The 15604-nt window shown below is 43.9% G+C and overlaps 1 protein-coding gene across 1 annotated transcript; it reads right to left on the bottom strand.

Moving 5' to 3' along the window:
* Nucleotides 1–9582: 9582 nt before the first annotated feature.
* Nucleotides 9583–10710, bottom strand: LOC144769237 (olfactory receptor 5AR1-like). Its single transcript, XM_078653289.1, has one exon. The coding sequence runs from the start codon at nt 10708–10710 to the stop codon at nt 9778–9780; it is 933 nt and encodes a 310-aa protein (XP_078509415.1). The 3' UTR covers nt 9583–9777.
* Nucleotides 10711–15604: the final 4894 nt, after the last annotated feature.

Genomic DNA, 15604 nt, shown 5'->3' with positions numbered 1-15604 from the left:
AACAAAACAACAACAAACATACCCATTTATCATTATGTTACAACAACATTCGTCTCCAAGTTCTCCACTCAAACTAAAAGTACAATCAACGAGTGCCGATGTATTCAGCCCTTTGCATCCCAATGGGACAGATCAGTAAAAGGAAACTTTAAATCCTGTTTGCCCCAAATCCCTCCTTACCCAGTTATAGTAACAGCCCCAACAAAGCTACAAACAGGAGCCGACTGAAATGACCAACCATCATTGGAGTTATCTTTTTTTCTTAAAGAGCAGACAAACTATCTAGTGAGAAATCGGATCCCGGTACAAGAAGCCCTATCTTCAGACTAAAGTCGGCAGCATGGTCACAATTGCTGCAAACTCTTCAAACTACAGTTACGGCATTAAATTATCATTCAGATAAACAGGGTATTCAAGTTGATCTTTTGAACACCTTAGCCCTGTTCACAATAAGCACTGACAACAAGCTAGAGAACCTAAATTATCTAATAATAAGGGCTCAATCATCTCCAAACCTGGTCCAGTCAGTTTGTTGTTGTTCACCCGTCATTGGCAGTCTTTCAGCACTTCCAGCTTTTTTAAACTGTGTCCTGAATGAAGTCAAACAATTGACTGGATGCAGAGATAATAAGTTCCAGGAACAGGCTCAATTAAAGCGTGCAGGACCAAGCTCTGCTAAAATAAATTAAAAAACTCCGGCACCAGTGGCCCACGGGGTGACAGGGAGTGGAGAGGTAAGTCACTGGATAGCATCAAATCTGTTCTACAATGATCAAGTTCTGATGCTGCCAGAGAAGACCCCATTACCTTTGACGTAGAGCCCTCAAGTTGGGAGTCACTTAATTCCACTAGTTGAGCCAGCTGACCCAGAGCCGGACCCTATGCCACTCACACTGGCCGCACTACATCCGAAGCCCAATTCTCAATCATCCATCCCCTTAACAAGAGAGAAAGGAAACGTCAATGTAAGCAAAGAAATAAGTTAGTGATAAAAACTACAGCTGAGTCTCTTAAGCTGTAACCATTGTTTAAATTACCAAACAATAAACAAGATTCAAGTCCTAGCTTACAGAAACACGAACAGCAAATGTTTACTGCAAACCCAACACTAAACGCTCAACAGCCCACTCCTGTACACCACCAGTTTCATCATGCTTCCCCTCCATCCTTTATCAAACACCCACGGTGCGGCAGTTATTGAAGAATCAAAAGAGCTCTCAACTGGCACAGAAAAAAACAAATGGTAAACCACAAGTAGAGAAAACAAATTAGACAACCAAATTGATCACTCCAATTCAATTTTCTCTTCATTCTCGACCTTAGACCCTTTGATCTATTGCTAGAAATAACCACCTAAATGTAGCCATCAAGCACGCACCAAAGTCACTTGGCGATCCCCTGACTAGTCAGCTAGACGCTCGAGAAAATTGTCTGCATAAACTAGGAACATCTTCTGGCTCACCTCCAAAAAACTATGATCCATTCGACTCTGGTCCTTGCCAATAGAAAGCTGCCAGTGATCCTAAAAACATGTACATTCTCTTTGTAACTGAATACAAATCAAAAGGACAACATTATGTCATTAACAGAGCCAACATTATCAAATTATTAAAAGGAGTACTAAGATTTGATAACCTGGCATCTGAAGACATCAAGTATATCGAATTTCTCCTTCCAAGAGGGCTAAAACCCTCGGAAGTAACATTGTTCACATTTAAATCCTCTATCTGGGCCCTAGCCCTCTTAGCTAGCAAAGACATCTTCCAGTCATGGGGAGTTACCAGTTACTCAGCCAAGTTCTCGCCACGCCCCAAATGGTGACAGAATCAAGCCGTACTCAATCCTAAAAAATGCTGTAGGCTACGTAGCCACAAAAGACAGACCATGGACCACACACCCTAATTTCAACAAAGTTCAAGATTGGGGATGGTTGCCAGCAGCCCTGCCGCATAAAATCTCAGCTTGACCACATGGGCAATGCTCACAAAAATTCAAACAAAAAGAAGTTGTCAAACTTAGCAAACTTTACCCTCAACCCATAACTCATACCAACTCGCAGTCGCAGTCTTGATCATCTCTATGCTCCTGGAACATTAGTGGCCTTCAACACAAAATGGCCTCATTAGAGACTCAAAATGTTATTCTTATATATGACCTACTTGCCTTCCTGGAAACATGGGCAACTCAAAACTGCCACTTAGTAGGATACATCGAATACTGGAAACCAGATGTAAGGCACTGCAATTATGGACGGCCCAAGGGGGCTTGTCCATTTACATTTCTTGCAGCTTAAAAGGCCCAATTGATTTATTGGACCTTGATGAGGACTGGCTGCTTGGAGTTAAACTTAATTAGTGGAGAGAACAGTACCCTTTACAGCTTCTTAATGTTTATATTAATCAGAGTGCACAAACAAAAACATCTCACTTAAATCAACTGCTCACAGTTCTGTGCGACATGCCTGGGTACTTTCCTCATGCAGATTGTTTGCTTACCGGGGATTTTAACACCAACCTTTTCAGGGAAACCCAGTGGATTTGGGAAGTCTCCTACCATTTTTTCGGCCCGTATTGAAGGATTAGGTCTAACCCACACTCCAATCGCATTGTGGTTTAGGGGAACACTGCGTGTTGCAACTCTACAGTGCCAGTTTTATCATAATGAATGGTAGATTTTCACAGGAAATTCCCCCGAATTGGACATGGATAAATGGTCGAAAGCATTCTTACTTAGGCTAAAACATCTGTAATTTAGACCAGCATCATAGCTCGATCCGAGTGTGATCACCGCCACAAGTCGCTACTGTTACCCTAAACTCAGTCCATCACAGTCCTGCTACGATTACTCACAGGGGAGTTAAGTCTGAAAACCTAAAACGTTTAAGATGGAATGACGACATCAGTATAAACATCATGAAGGAATGCCTGGTACTTACCGCAGGTTTTTTCCTGTTGAAAGCCTCTTTCAACGCTGATTGGGCAACCTTTTGTTCTCAACTCTTAAGTCAATTTCCATCTCCATCGCATTTCTATACCGACTTTCGTAGCACTCAGACCCCTACTTCAAATCAAACTATGGTGTTAAGGAAGACCCGAAACACCACCCTCTGGGCAGCCAGGAAGCACCCTGACTCTGTAGAACTAGTGAATGAGTATAAAATCGCACAAAAAAACTATAGGAGGCATACCAAAAGGATAAACCACACCAAATTGCACAATTCTGGTGCATGCTCCTCTGGGAAAGTAAAAACCAGAACTCAAGAAAATTCTGGGCTCTACTGAACAGGCAATCCAACGGAAACATCAGCCAGGGGAGTGCAAATATTGCAGAGGCAGAATGGGTAACATTTTTGACTGGTCATTTCCAGGCTAATGGAGGTGTAGAATCGATAGCAATCAACATTGCCACATTTGTTAAAGATGCCCCTAGGAGTGGCGTGATTGCTCACAAGAGTTGCAGCAACATCTAAGCAAGAAAATCTCTATCACCCAAACAAGACTGGCTAAAACACTATCTAAAACGAGATCAGATGATGCGCCGGGCCCAAATGGCCTGCCACAGGCCCTGTTTAAATCGAAAATCCCTCTCTGGTCAAAGCAGCTAGCAATCCTTTTTGATTATTCACTAAGAAGCTCAATCATACCTGACTCTTGGCGTGGGGCAATACTTCATCCAATCTACAAGTCTGACTGTCATTCATCCCCAAACAAGTACAGCCTTATAGCCCTACTGGACAATAAGGTGAAGCACTTTGCGAGCATTCTACTCAAAGAACTGAGCTCATGGGCTGACCTGAAAGGAATGATCCCAAAAAATCAAACAGGCTTCATTGCAAACTCTGGCACCATCTCTAACTTAATGGCTCTATCAATACTTATCAATAATGCAATAGTTTCATCCAAGGAGGTTTATTTCTGTTTTGTTGATTTCAAAGCTGCCTTTGACCGGGTTCCTAGAAAAGCACTTTGGGCCAAGCTAATGAAATGGGGAATCCTGGTCAAACCTTTGGAGGCAATAGTCCAACTACACACCAACACCTGTACATAAGTCAAGCCTGGTACTGGCTCACACCTATCTCGAAAAATCACGACTGCAAGCAGAGCCAAGCAGGTATGCGTGCTAGCACCTCTGCTCTTTAATCTGTTCATTGCCGACCTCTCAGAGGAGCTAGATGCAATAAAAAGCCATCCCTCAAGATTGACGGTGTATGCCTATGACCTTGTCCTCGTCAGCCTTAGGCGAGTTGGGCTGCAACGGCTGCTAAATAAATTATATTTAGTCATACCGACATGAACAACCTTGAGGTAAACTTCAAGAAAACTCAAGTGGTCATATTTGGCAGGAAGCATCATGGAGGTGGTGGCTTGTCATATAATAACTCTGAACTCTTGGTAAAAAAATCATATAAATACTTGTGGATCAACATAGACTCTAGGGGCACCTTTGTCAAACATTGCAGCAACATCCCTATGAAAGCCGTGGCCCTTCAAGTGAACCTTTCAAAACTTTCTAAAAAAGTTGACAGGTCTGAGCCTAACCCCAATGTTGGAAGTCATAAGTGCTAAAATAGGCCCCACGTTGTTGTACGGCTTTGAAATCTCCTTGGGTAAACCTAGTACTACATTAAAACCAACATGTGAACAAGATTTACAAAAGGGTCCTTCAGCTGCCAAAATCTGAATGTCATGCACAGATTTGAATACAACTAGGCCTTCTAAGCTATGAAAAGTTAAGCACAGGTGCCTATCTAAAAATGTGCCACAAGATAAGGTAGGCTGGAGCTGGTTCCCTCGAGAAATTGTTATGGTCAGATAGCCGCTCTAGCAATTTTGGCGGATCATGTAGTCGGTTTTTCATGAATTATCAGCAAGTGACCTCTGGAATCTCACCCCAAGTAATACAGCTTTTAAAATAAGTATCAAGAAGCGCATCCAAATGTGTTCATATTCTTCTGACAAAGTGACCCTTGCCGTACGCAAGCATGCATGGGCAATAATCGACTCTCATCAGTTGACCTCCCTCCATCATATCTTCCCTGCACACCCCCTAAATCTAAAACTCCAGTTTATTGCACTTAGATTGGTGGAGCGGCACTTTTTGAAACATCTACCCCTTTGGCATCGCCCATCAGATGAGCTTCTTTGAAGGGGTTGTGGGGAATCAGTTGAGTCTTTTAAGCATGTTCTATGCTTCTGCCCAGGATTGCTGTCCATGCGCAGACCAAACTGAGGTCAGAGTGATACAGATTGGGAGTCCGGTCATGTAGGCAGGCTATCATCGCAGCATTGAATCCGGAGAACACAGCTTTAAATATTAACTTCACACTCTTTATCCATCGTGCATATCGCAACCTTAATCAGTAAATTCCAGGCCCCATGTCAAGACCAGGGAATAGGCACAGGTGGTTATAATAATGGTACATCTTTGAAGCTACTCTCCAGTAAAACCAGTGCATTCAGCCCAGCCTCACAACATGAATCCCGAATTCAACAACTTGTCCTTGACTATTGACTGTCGTTACTATGAATTGTACATTCATTTTGGGATGCTCTTTTTCAAGTTGGTGTCCTACCTCCTGCTTTTAGAAGTAACCTCTATTTTTTATTATTCATATTTATTGATAAAATGCCGCCATCTGGTTTCACTTAAGTGAAGGTTACCCTGTTCTAGAAGGAATGTTATATTAACAAATGTATTGCTTTATTTTTATTGAGAATGATGGGAGGAGCGCAGTGAAAAATATTGTTTAATATCTTTTAAGTTTCGATTTTCATATGTGGATTGTAATGATTTAATTAATTAAACAATAAATATGATCTTATTTAGTATAATTCCAGACTAGAGAACCTGCTACAGTTGAGCTCAAGGCTTACCTGTCTATCCCTTGTGCTATCGGGGAATAACGTCATAATTGTTGCCCCTGTGCTCCTTAATCATTTCTTCTATTTTAATTTACGACATTTGTAATATGTTGATGGGTCTAGTAAAGAACTCAAATTACGAACCACCATAATTCTATTGTTGACTTCCTCAATTCTTCTATGAACATATGTAAATAGTATAACAAATCAGTCATGGACTATCAATTAAACTTATACGGTGTTTGGAAAAAAAATATGTATATATAGTTATTGATTTACTACCAGAGCCCAGGTGGAGACTCAAACCTAATTGGTGTGCATTACTAGCTACTTTGCTTTAACCCTTTGACCATTATCGGTCGGTATTGAATCACCAAAATACACATGCATAATTCTGATGGAAAAAAGGGAATTTGTTAATCCTATTCATGTTCCTGTTTCTCCTTATTTATGCCTCCTACGGAGGGATCTCCACCCTGGATAGCACTAGGTGTCTAGTTTTCATAAATGCACAAGTTGGCTACTACAAACTCCCTTGCGGTCCAGCTTTTCTCAGCCCGGTGCTGCCAGGACCCCGCCTGGCCCACAGGGGCACCCAGGGGCCTGGGTCCATGCCTGCATTACAACCCATCCAATGGGCTTTTTCTCTGAGCCTGCCTTCCCTGAGTGCAGGCAGGGATGTGAAGCTGACATCCCCAAGCAGGCCAGCCTGCTAGGGGAGGGCCCGGCCAGCGCCATATACCCCGATTGATTGGGCACACTTGGTCTGTTTAGGCATGGACTGCTTGGCCAGCATCAGATGTTTCAAGTAAAGAGCTTTCACCCCACCAGTAACTGTCCGATTTGAGGGCCTGCCATGAAAAGAGGCCCTTCTCCATCCCAGCAGAGCGATGGATGAGCAGCCTTGGCAGCATGCGCCCCCTTAGTGGTCTGACCAGAGTGGAACCATAACTGATTTAATGAGCCACATGTTCCTCCCAGTTCGACCTTCGCACGCCATGGGAGCCTGCTGGAGAAGCCCACCCACCTGGGGCGCCTTGTTGGGGGGATCCTGCATCTTGCTCAGGCTGCAACATGGCCTCCTTCTCCCTTCTGTGGAGATATCTGGGCCCTCAAGTGCCCGTGTGATGGAAATCCAGTAGGGCAACCAGATGGCCGGAGCGGGATCCCTACCCCACAAGAGTCACCGGGAGGCAAGTAGCACTGGTAAGAACCCAACTGAGCACCGGACTTAGAGTGCATGGCAACTCTTGTCATTTGAAGACTGCTGTATGACTGGGTCCTGGATCCCAGGCTCCAAGTTCCAGGTCCTGGGGCCTTGGTCCTGGATCTTGGGGCCTGGGGACAGGGTGATGGCTCCTCGGTACTGGGTCATGGAATATGTGTCTTTGGTCCTGAGGCTTGTTGCCTGGGGCCCAGAGCTTGGGACCTGCAACCTGGGTTCTGGGGCCTGGGGTCTGGGGACTGGGGACTGGGGACTGGGGACTGGGGACTGGGGCCAAGGCCTTGGGGCCTGGGTTTCAGGGGCTGGGTCCTGGAGCCTTGTTTGTTGGTCTTGGGACCTGAGTCATTGGGCTTGGGGCCTGTGTTCTGGGTCTTGGATCCTCTTTCCCGGTGTCTAAGGCCTGGGTCATGGGGTCTGGGTCAAGGGGTCCTGGGCCATTGGGCCTGGGGCCTGTGGTCTGTGTTCTGGATCTTTGGTCCTCTCTCCTGGGCCCTTTGTCCTGGGGCCTGGATCATGGGTTCTGGGTCCTTTGGCCTGGGTCCTGAGGCCTATGTCCTGTATAGTGGGGCCTGAGTCATTGCCTGGGCCTTGGGGCCTGGGTCATGAGTCCTGGTGTCCGGGTACCAGAGCCTGGGTCATGGGTCCTTGGACCAGGGTCCTGGGGTTTGGATCCTGGGGCCAGGATCATTAGTTCTGGGGCATGAGTCCTGGATCATTTGGTCCAATGCTTCGCCTGCATGTTAAGGTACCTGTCGCCCCAGGCCAGAGCTCCATCACGGCTCCTCTTGCAGCCGTGTGCCTGAGGCCCAGCTGGGACTCTCAGTCCCCCGAGCCTGGCCATCTGGTCATATGACATGCTTTCAAATGGGGCGACCAGAGGGCTGGGCTGCCTGGAAGTCCTGATGAGTGCTCATTTGCTTTCTTAAGAACAGGCAGGGCTCCAGGAGGTTGGGTGCATTTGCAGAGGTGGTCCCTCCGTCTCCCCCACCTCTGGCAGGAAGAGAGGCCATGGTCTCTCTCTTGGTCAGAGCTCTTGTGGGGCCTAGGCTCCATGTGCCTGCCCTACATGTCATCAAGCATTCAGCAGATAGAAATGGACACCACATTCACTAACAGGGCAGCCTGCTGTGGGACAGTGCCCACCAGACTCCAGTTGATCGTGCATAGCTCGGTCTATTCGGCGACTGTTGGCGGCTTGATTGGAAACACCTGACCTTGGCCCCCGTCAGGGTTTTCAAGCCACAGAGTGAACAGGACGGTGCTCTGCAGGGTAAGGGAGCCGGCAAATCCTGGGTCTGCAAGCCCAAAAGGGTCCTGAGCTCCCTTCCCCAGCCTGCAGTGTCGTAAAGGGGATGCTGCCCCTGTGTGGCTGGGTTCAGAGGATCTGAAGGGGGCTCCCGGGACCCCGCTAGGCCATGGGGTGTGCGCCCCGGTCTGGGGCTCAGTCCTCTAGCCTGCTGAATCACAAAAGGCCCGGGACGGGGTTCCCACAGGCCATGGGAGGCTTTACCTGCTAGGCAGGGTTGACGAAGCAAAAACAGGGCTCCAGGCCAAGGCTCCGGCTTCCCTGGCGTGGGAGCTCCCACCCTGCTGCCCGCTGCATGTCCATGTGCCTAGGATGGTGTTCCACAGGTGCAGCTCAGTTATGGGTTCTTGGCTCTTTGGGTTCTTGGAAAACGTACCCTATAAATCCCCACAACCAGAACGGTACAGCAGACATAACAGTATATTGCTTTCGATTCAATTTCAATATTTAATATTTGAAATGCTACTTTTTATAAGAAAACTTTGACAGACCTACTCATATGACCCCTTGCTAAATTGTGAGTTTCGTCTACTTTTCAGAATTGTATAGTTGTATAGGATCCACCATGGGTTTCACCCCCACTTCTGCCACTAACATGAAGGCGGTTATATTAGGACAAATTGGCTACGTCCCAGTAAAATGCCCAAACTGTGTTGAAACATGTGACTTTCTGATTCAAGTCTGTCTGTTTTTGAAAGCTGGGAAGATGGTGATTTTAGCACCACAAACCCACAAACTGACACTTTCTTCTGTAGTACCTTTTTAAAAAAAGAATAATAATTATCTGTATTTTGGATAATTTATCGGTCCCATCAGGGGGAATTCACAAACTATGGATACTTTTAGAATTCCCAGTATGTTGGAAAAAAGGGCACAGATTTGGTATGGGTAGCTTATGTGGCCATAATCGAAAACGACTCCAAATAGCCCAAAACATTAAGCACGTGTGTGGGGAGGGGCATTGAAGCGAAAGGGTTGATATTAAAATTGTCAATTGTTTTACTTTAAAAGAAAGTGAACCGTGAACTTTTTATGCATTTTTAATGTTTGTGTTTGGCAAATAAATGTTTCCACTTCTGCTTGTACATAAGGCTTTGCAAAAGCAACATACAATGCTGTTTCTCCGCACTTAGAACTTTAATCAGAAGGCAGAACGTAGAATGCAAAAGATTTCTAGAAGATTGGCAGAACACTCTATGTAGAAGATGCATTGCTCCTTAGAAGCAGGTTTATGACAGATGTTAATATTGAAATGCATTTTAATATATCGATGTTTGAATAAGAAAATAAAATTGTATATAGGAAGGAAATTGGCTCCTCGGTCACATGATTCATAAATTTGGTCCTCGTCATACTTTGAGAAAAATTTCCATTTGTCTTAACTCCTACTTAGTCATTGTTCTTGTAAGTTTTTTAAATGCTCTTTTCACTTCCTGGTTCCGAAGGCTGTAGATCATAGGGTTTAACATAGGTATCACCACTGTGTAAAACAAAGACACCACTTTATTCTGAGTCATTGAAGAGCTGGAAACTGGATGTAGATACATGATGAAGATAGTCCCAAAAAACAAAGTGACCACAGTGAAGTGGGAAGCACAGGTAGAGAAGGTCTTGTATCTCCCTTTCACGGACTGTATCATCAGGATAGTTGAGATGATTCGGCTGTAGGATGAAATGATGATCCCACATGATCCCATTCCAAGACATGTTGCAAGAACAAAAATTACCACCTCGTTGGTTGAGGTGTCCGAACACGATAACTTTAGCAAAGGTGGGAAATCACAGAAGAAGTGGTCAATTATATTGGACCTACAGAAAGAGAGACTAAAGGTAAGGCTTGCTTGTGCTGTTGCATTTACGGTACTTACCACATAGGTGGCACACAAAAGATTGCCACATGTCCTTTGGTTTATGATGACTGGATACAGCAATGGATTACAGATGGCCACGTATCGATCATATGCCATCACTCCCAAGAGAAGGCACTCAGCGGTCACAAACACAGAGAAACAGAATTGTTGAACAGCACAACCAGAGAAAGAGATTACTTTCCTAGTCAAGAGAAAGTTATCCAGCATTTTTGGAGTGACCGATGTTGAATAACAGAGATCAATACAGGCAAGATTACACAGAAGAAAATACATTGGTGTATGGAGATGCGAATCTGTGCAGATTAATACAGAGATGCCAATATTGCCTAGCACAGTGATAAGATATACCAGAGTGAAGATCACAAAGAGCATGATCTGAAGCTCTTCATCACTGGTGAGACCCAAAAGAATAAACTCTGTCACTGTGGTGTGATTAGCTGCTCCCATGTGTTAATAGATGTAACACTCTCAGCTCGGCAGTAGTATTTCACCACTGTTTTCTCCACTAACATGAACGTTGAAGTTTAGTAATCTGCCACTTGTTATCTCTTTATATTCAAACCTCATGAACATATGCAATGAGAAGATATTATTTGCAACCGCTGACAACTTGAAGGGCTTAGCTCTGCTTAATATATTCCACTGTGAGAGAGAAAGAGAAAGAGAAAAGGAGAATCAACTTACAAGTTCCAACCTCAAACGTTTGATGTACCTAAACAATTAGAAAGTGTTCTGGTTGTTACACCAGTTGTATTCGGCAAAAACACCACATGTCATTTGTGAGGAAATTCACATACATTCTTGAGGTTGAAACCCTACTCAAGCAGGAACCACAATTCTTTGTTAGGGTGAAGTCACAAGTATACCCTAAATTAACCTGTGCTCAACCGTCTGGTAGTTTGACACAGAGCAGTCAGACTTAATGTAAGGACAATGTGTTAAGTATTTATGCAACATTTCACACAATAATAAAGTAAAATACAAAAAAGTCCTACACCAATTTAGAGAAATAAAGCACAACGGGACATATGTATCCGAAAAACATTTTGTGAGTCCTTAATAGCGAATTTTTGCGAATTGCTATTGAGGACTTGCGAAATTAAATGTATGTAGGTTTTGCAATGTTAATTGCGAGAGGGTTCTGGAAATTTTTCACCCATGAAGGTGTTTAGAAATTTCTGCCTCCCGACCCGGGCCTCAGATTGTCTGGGGTCACAAAAGACTGGTGACCAATGCTTTCTGAGTGTGTCCTGGCATAGCTTTGATGATGCACAAGTGTGGTAGGTGACAGCTCCTCCCCTTGTTGAGTCAGAGTGGCCCATCCTGATCAATACCGCACCTTCCTTTATCTCACTGTCAGGGAGCAATACACAAATACCGACTACACCTAGTCAAGTGACCCAGGAACAAGTTGCAGACAATAAATCGTTTGGTCAACAAAATGTCATTTTTCTAAAAGAGGCATTTTCAGAATTGCGACTAAAATTCTCACTTTAGCATTACTGAGAGCTTTAAGTAACATTCTTTGGACACCAAACTCAGTCTGTCCACCTGATTCCAGTTGAAAGTTATCACTTATTAAATGTAATAAGGAAACTGCAGTCATGCCAAGACACTCCTTGGAGGAGCTGTGCGCTTTATAAATTGCTATCATCAATATTATCATCTCAATGCTATCCTATGGGAGCGGTAGTCCTTGAAGTGGTTAACAATTAATGTTAGGGTTTTGCACTACCAGGACACATAAAGCTTAAAAGTACATGCCCAATTTTTTTATATATATACTACACCCTGCTCTCTGTGCTGTTCCGGGCCTACGTTAGAGGTGACTTATGTGTACTAAATAGGATGGGTTGGGCCTGATAAAAGCTTTTTCTGTGAGGACAAAATAGCAGTTTAAAACTTCACACACAAACTGTGAAGGCAGGCCTGGGACATGTTTTACAGGGTTACTTAAGTGGGTGGCACAATCAGTGCTGCAGGTCCTTTAGTGGCATTTAATTTACAGAGTCTGGGTACATCAGGGAGCATATTTCTGGAGACTTACAAGTAAATTAAATAGGCCATTTTGTACCATCTTTAGGGAGAAAGCACACGTACTTTAGAACTAGTTAGCAGTGCTAAAGTGCACAGAGCCCTAAGGTCACACAAATCGAGATCAGCATAAATTGAAGAGGTGCAGGCTAAATTTTGAGGAAGACCACCCAAAGGCTGACTTGTCTAACAATGATCATATGTAGCCAGACTTGGGTTTCGTTATGGTCTCACCTACAAATAGCTTTATCTGTTTGTTGGTAAGACCTATTGTTTCCCATACATTACATACAATGTTAATGCATAAGATGTTTTTCCTAAATGAATCATGCACTCGAGAAGCACTAGGACACAAAGTATATATTTTAAACTGTTCATTTTAAAAGCCCAACCAATCCATACCATGTGGATTGTAAACACAAAGACTATAAACAATAAAGCAGTGAGTGAAATAAATCAACACTGCGAACAGCAAGAAATATTCAAAGATGGTATTGTATTCTAGCACTAATACTGAGACCCTTATTTACTACATCTAGGCATAATGCTAGTTCTAGCAGATTAGCAAATAACCAGTCTATCTTGTATTTCAAAAGTAGTGTGAGCTCCATACCGCACTCTGTCTCAATCGCAATCCTGCTATTTCTGTCACAGAGCAGTTTGTGTATCGAAGAACAAATATGGCATTCGGGCAGCTAGTCAAGGCTGCTCACCACTCCACAGCAAATTCCGATTTAAGTGGGTACTGAATTCATGCCCGTCCTGTCCAAATAGCACTGGTGAAAACATATTCTCTCTACGTTTATGATACTTAAGCATAGGCTATAGACAGTAGCGGCCGGTGTTGTGTAGGAGTGGCGGGCAGGCAGGTGGGTAGGGGCACAGGGTCAAGGACAAAATAAAAAATAAAATATTTTTAAAGAAACTGTGTTGTGTTCTTCCACTCTTTTCCTCGCAGTCACAGACTCCCAGCCTTCTCTTCAGCCAATCCTGACGCTGCCGTCATGTCATGAGTGCAGCATCAGGATTGGCCTGAGCGATCTGAATTTTTGTGCTGCCAGTGGTGCCTGGAAGCCAGTGCTTAATATGTAAAAAAAGAAGTGCAGGTGCTGAAAATGTTGCCAAGGAGGCAGAGATTTACCCTCTATTCATTCTACCCTTGCCCTTTTTCCTCTTCACTTTTATCCATGCTCTGCTCTCTCTCTCCTCGATCTTGGCTCTACGATCACTCTTCTAGCAGTGATTAGCTGTGTCTCCGTTTTATCATTTGTCTGCTTTTTTTCCTCTGTCCTGTCCTCTACATTCTTTCATTCTATCTTCTCTCTTCGTAATGCTCTCTTTTTCACATCATGGCTGCTTTCTCTTTGTATCTGATTTGCTCTCCTTTTCTTCCACTTAGCTCCATCTAATCTCTCTCCTCTCATGTTTTTCTTTCTCCTCTTTACTCCTGCTCTCTCTCTCATCTATAACACTGCTGCTGCCTGTGGCCCCTGTCGTCAGCCTGTAAATGTCCTTGCTAATTTGAACTCTGCGTTTTCCTGGTGTCTTTCCTAAAGAAGAGGAAGATGACGTGTGTTTTACTTTCTTACCTACACCAAGTGCAAAAACAAAATGTACACCAAATGAAAATTCGTTATTTGCATATATTAATCAGTGCAGTATAACTGGGTTATTTGCAGAACAGGTAGCTGCTCAAGCACAGCAGGTGATGTCACTACTAGTGCTGTCTGTAATTAGTAGGTCCAGGGAAGGCGACGGCATTGGCATCTACTGCTTAGCTTGCTGTGACCCTGCCTGCTACAGCACAGGCATTGTCCCCTGCTATAATGCTGCCGATGCCGATGCCGGTAAGCATGGCTGTGGTGCCTACTGGACTCACGCACGCTCAGCAATTACCATGCTGGGGTGCAGCGCACAGATTCTACAGGTGATGCCATGGCGCAGAAAAGTTGTTGGGCCACAGCCGCATTGAGCACGTTGAGGATGGCAGCAATGCAGGGCTGCAGGAAATGCTACTCTGGCTACACAGCATGTGTAAAGTCCACACTTACTTTTGTTTATTCTTCCTCAAGAGCACTCACTCCCAAGTTCCAAATGCGCTCCCACAGCTTCCTTGTCTCGACTCCGTCTTGAGCCAGCCCCCAGCTACAATTATCCAATGGGAGGCTTAGGCTCAGGCAGTGGCATGGTGCAGCAGACTTTGGGAATAGAATGTAAGACAAAGTTTGTCGATGACTTCTTGGATTTGTGATCGGCAAGATGACATCATCACTAACTTGTTGATACACAATCATGCCTGCCTGGGCGTATGCTGGCATGTCTATGAACATTTACCAGCCAGAAACCAGGCAATGTATGTTATTCTTTTTATTTTGAATTTGAACAATGAATATTGAGACCACCACCTGCAGGGTCAGAAATTGTAGCCCCGGCACTGTGAAAGACGTGCAGGGTCTGAGCATCTGAAAGCTCCTGCTCAAATTAAGCACTGCTGGAAGCCTGTGTCTGCTCTCTCCAACCCAGCCATGCAGCTAAAGTTGGAAAGCGCTACAGTGTACAGCCTTAGACTTCCAGACTCGGCGGAAAAGGAAAAATAAAACAATAATAAAAAGTGTTTATTCTTGTTTTCTTTTTCCTTTCTTGATGTTTATAATCTGGCGGGGTGGCGCTCCTCCACTGCTACTATTAAATAAACAGACATTGTCAGTAGTGCAACTACATAAAATTAGTATACACAGTTCCTTAAGAAAAACAACATATTACATGCAATAACTAATCTTCTGGAAGGTTTGTTTGTTTCTTATGAATAATAATGATATGCTGCAGAAGAGGTGAATAAATAAAATCAAAGTTTTGCTTAGCTTGAATATCATATTTGCATGAAACAATTCAAGAACATGTTAAGAACGTGCATTCGATAAGAGGTATAATTGACTAACACACATTTCATTTAAGTCAGAGGTCAGTGAAAGGAAAGCAGTGTTCACAACAAATCCACTAAGAAGTATTTCCATTTTACAGTGTTTTGACTTGGTAGTGTTGTCTTTTCTCCCCTGGCCCTGTTTCATACCCTCAGTCAGTATGCACTTCACTCCGAAATCCACGCCCTTTTTTGCCACCTGCCAAGCTATATGTGGTTTGCAATTTTGAAATGTTTTTTGGCCATTTGAAGATGGCTGTACCAATGTGCACTCATCTTTCTTTAGCTTTGCTATTTTTACAAATCTGAATAAAAGGAGGTCGTTTTGGATGTGTGCACATCTTTGAACAGGATCCATCTATATAAAATAAAACACTTTCAAACATG

Source organism: Lissotriton helveticus, chromosome 1_1, assembly GCF_964261635.1.
Source record: "Lissotriton helveticus chromosome 1_1, aLisHel1.1, whole genome shotgun sequence".
In the NCBI taxonomy this organism is placed as follows: Eukaryota; Metazoa; Chordata; class Amphibia; order Caudata; family Salamandridae; genus Lissotriton; species Lissotriton helveticus.
This window is presented reverse-complemented; position numbering and strand designations above follow the sequence as displayed.

Coding starts and splice junctions, on each gene's coding strand:
- LOC144769237 (XM_078653289.1), bottom strand. CDS start 10,710: ATGGGAGCAGCTAATCACACCACAGTGACAGAGTTTATTCTTTTGGGT.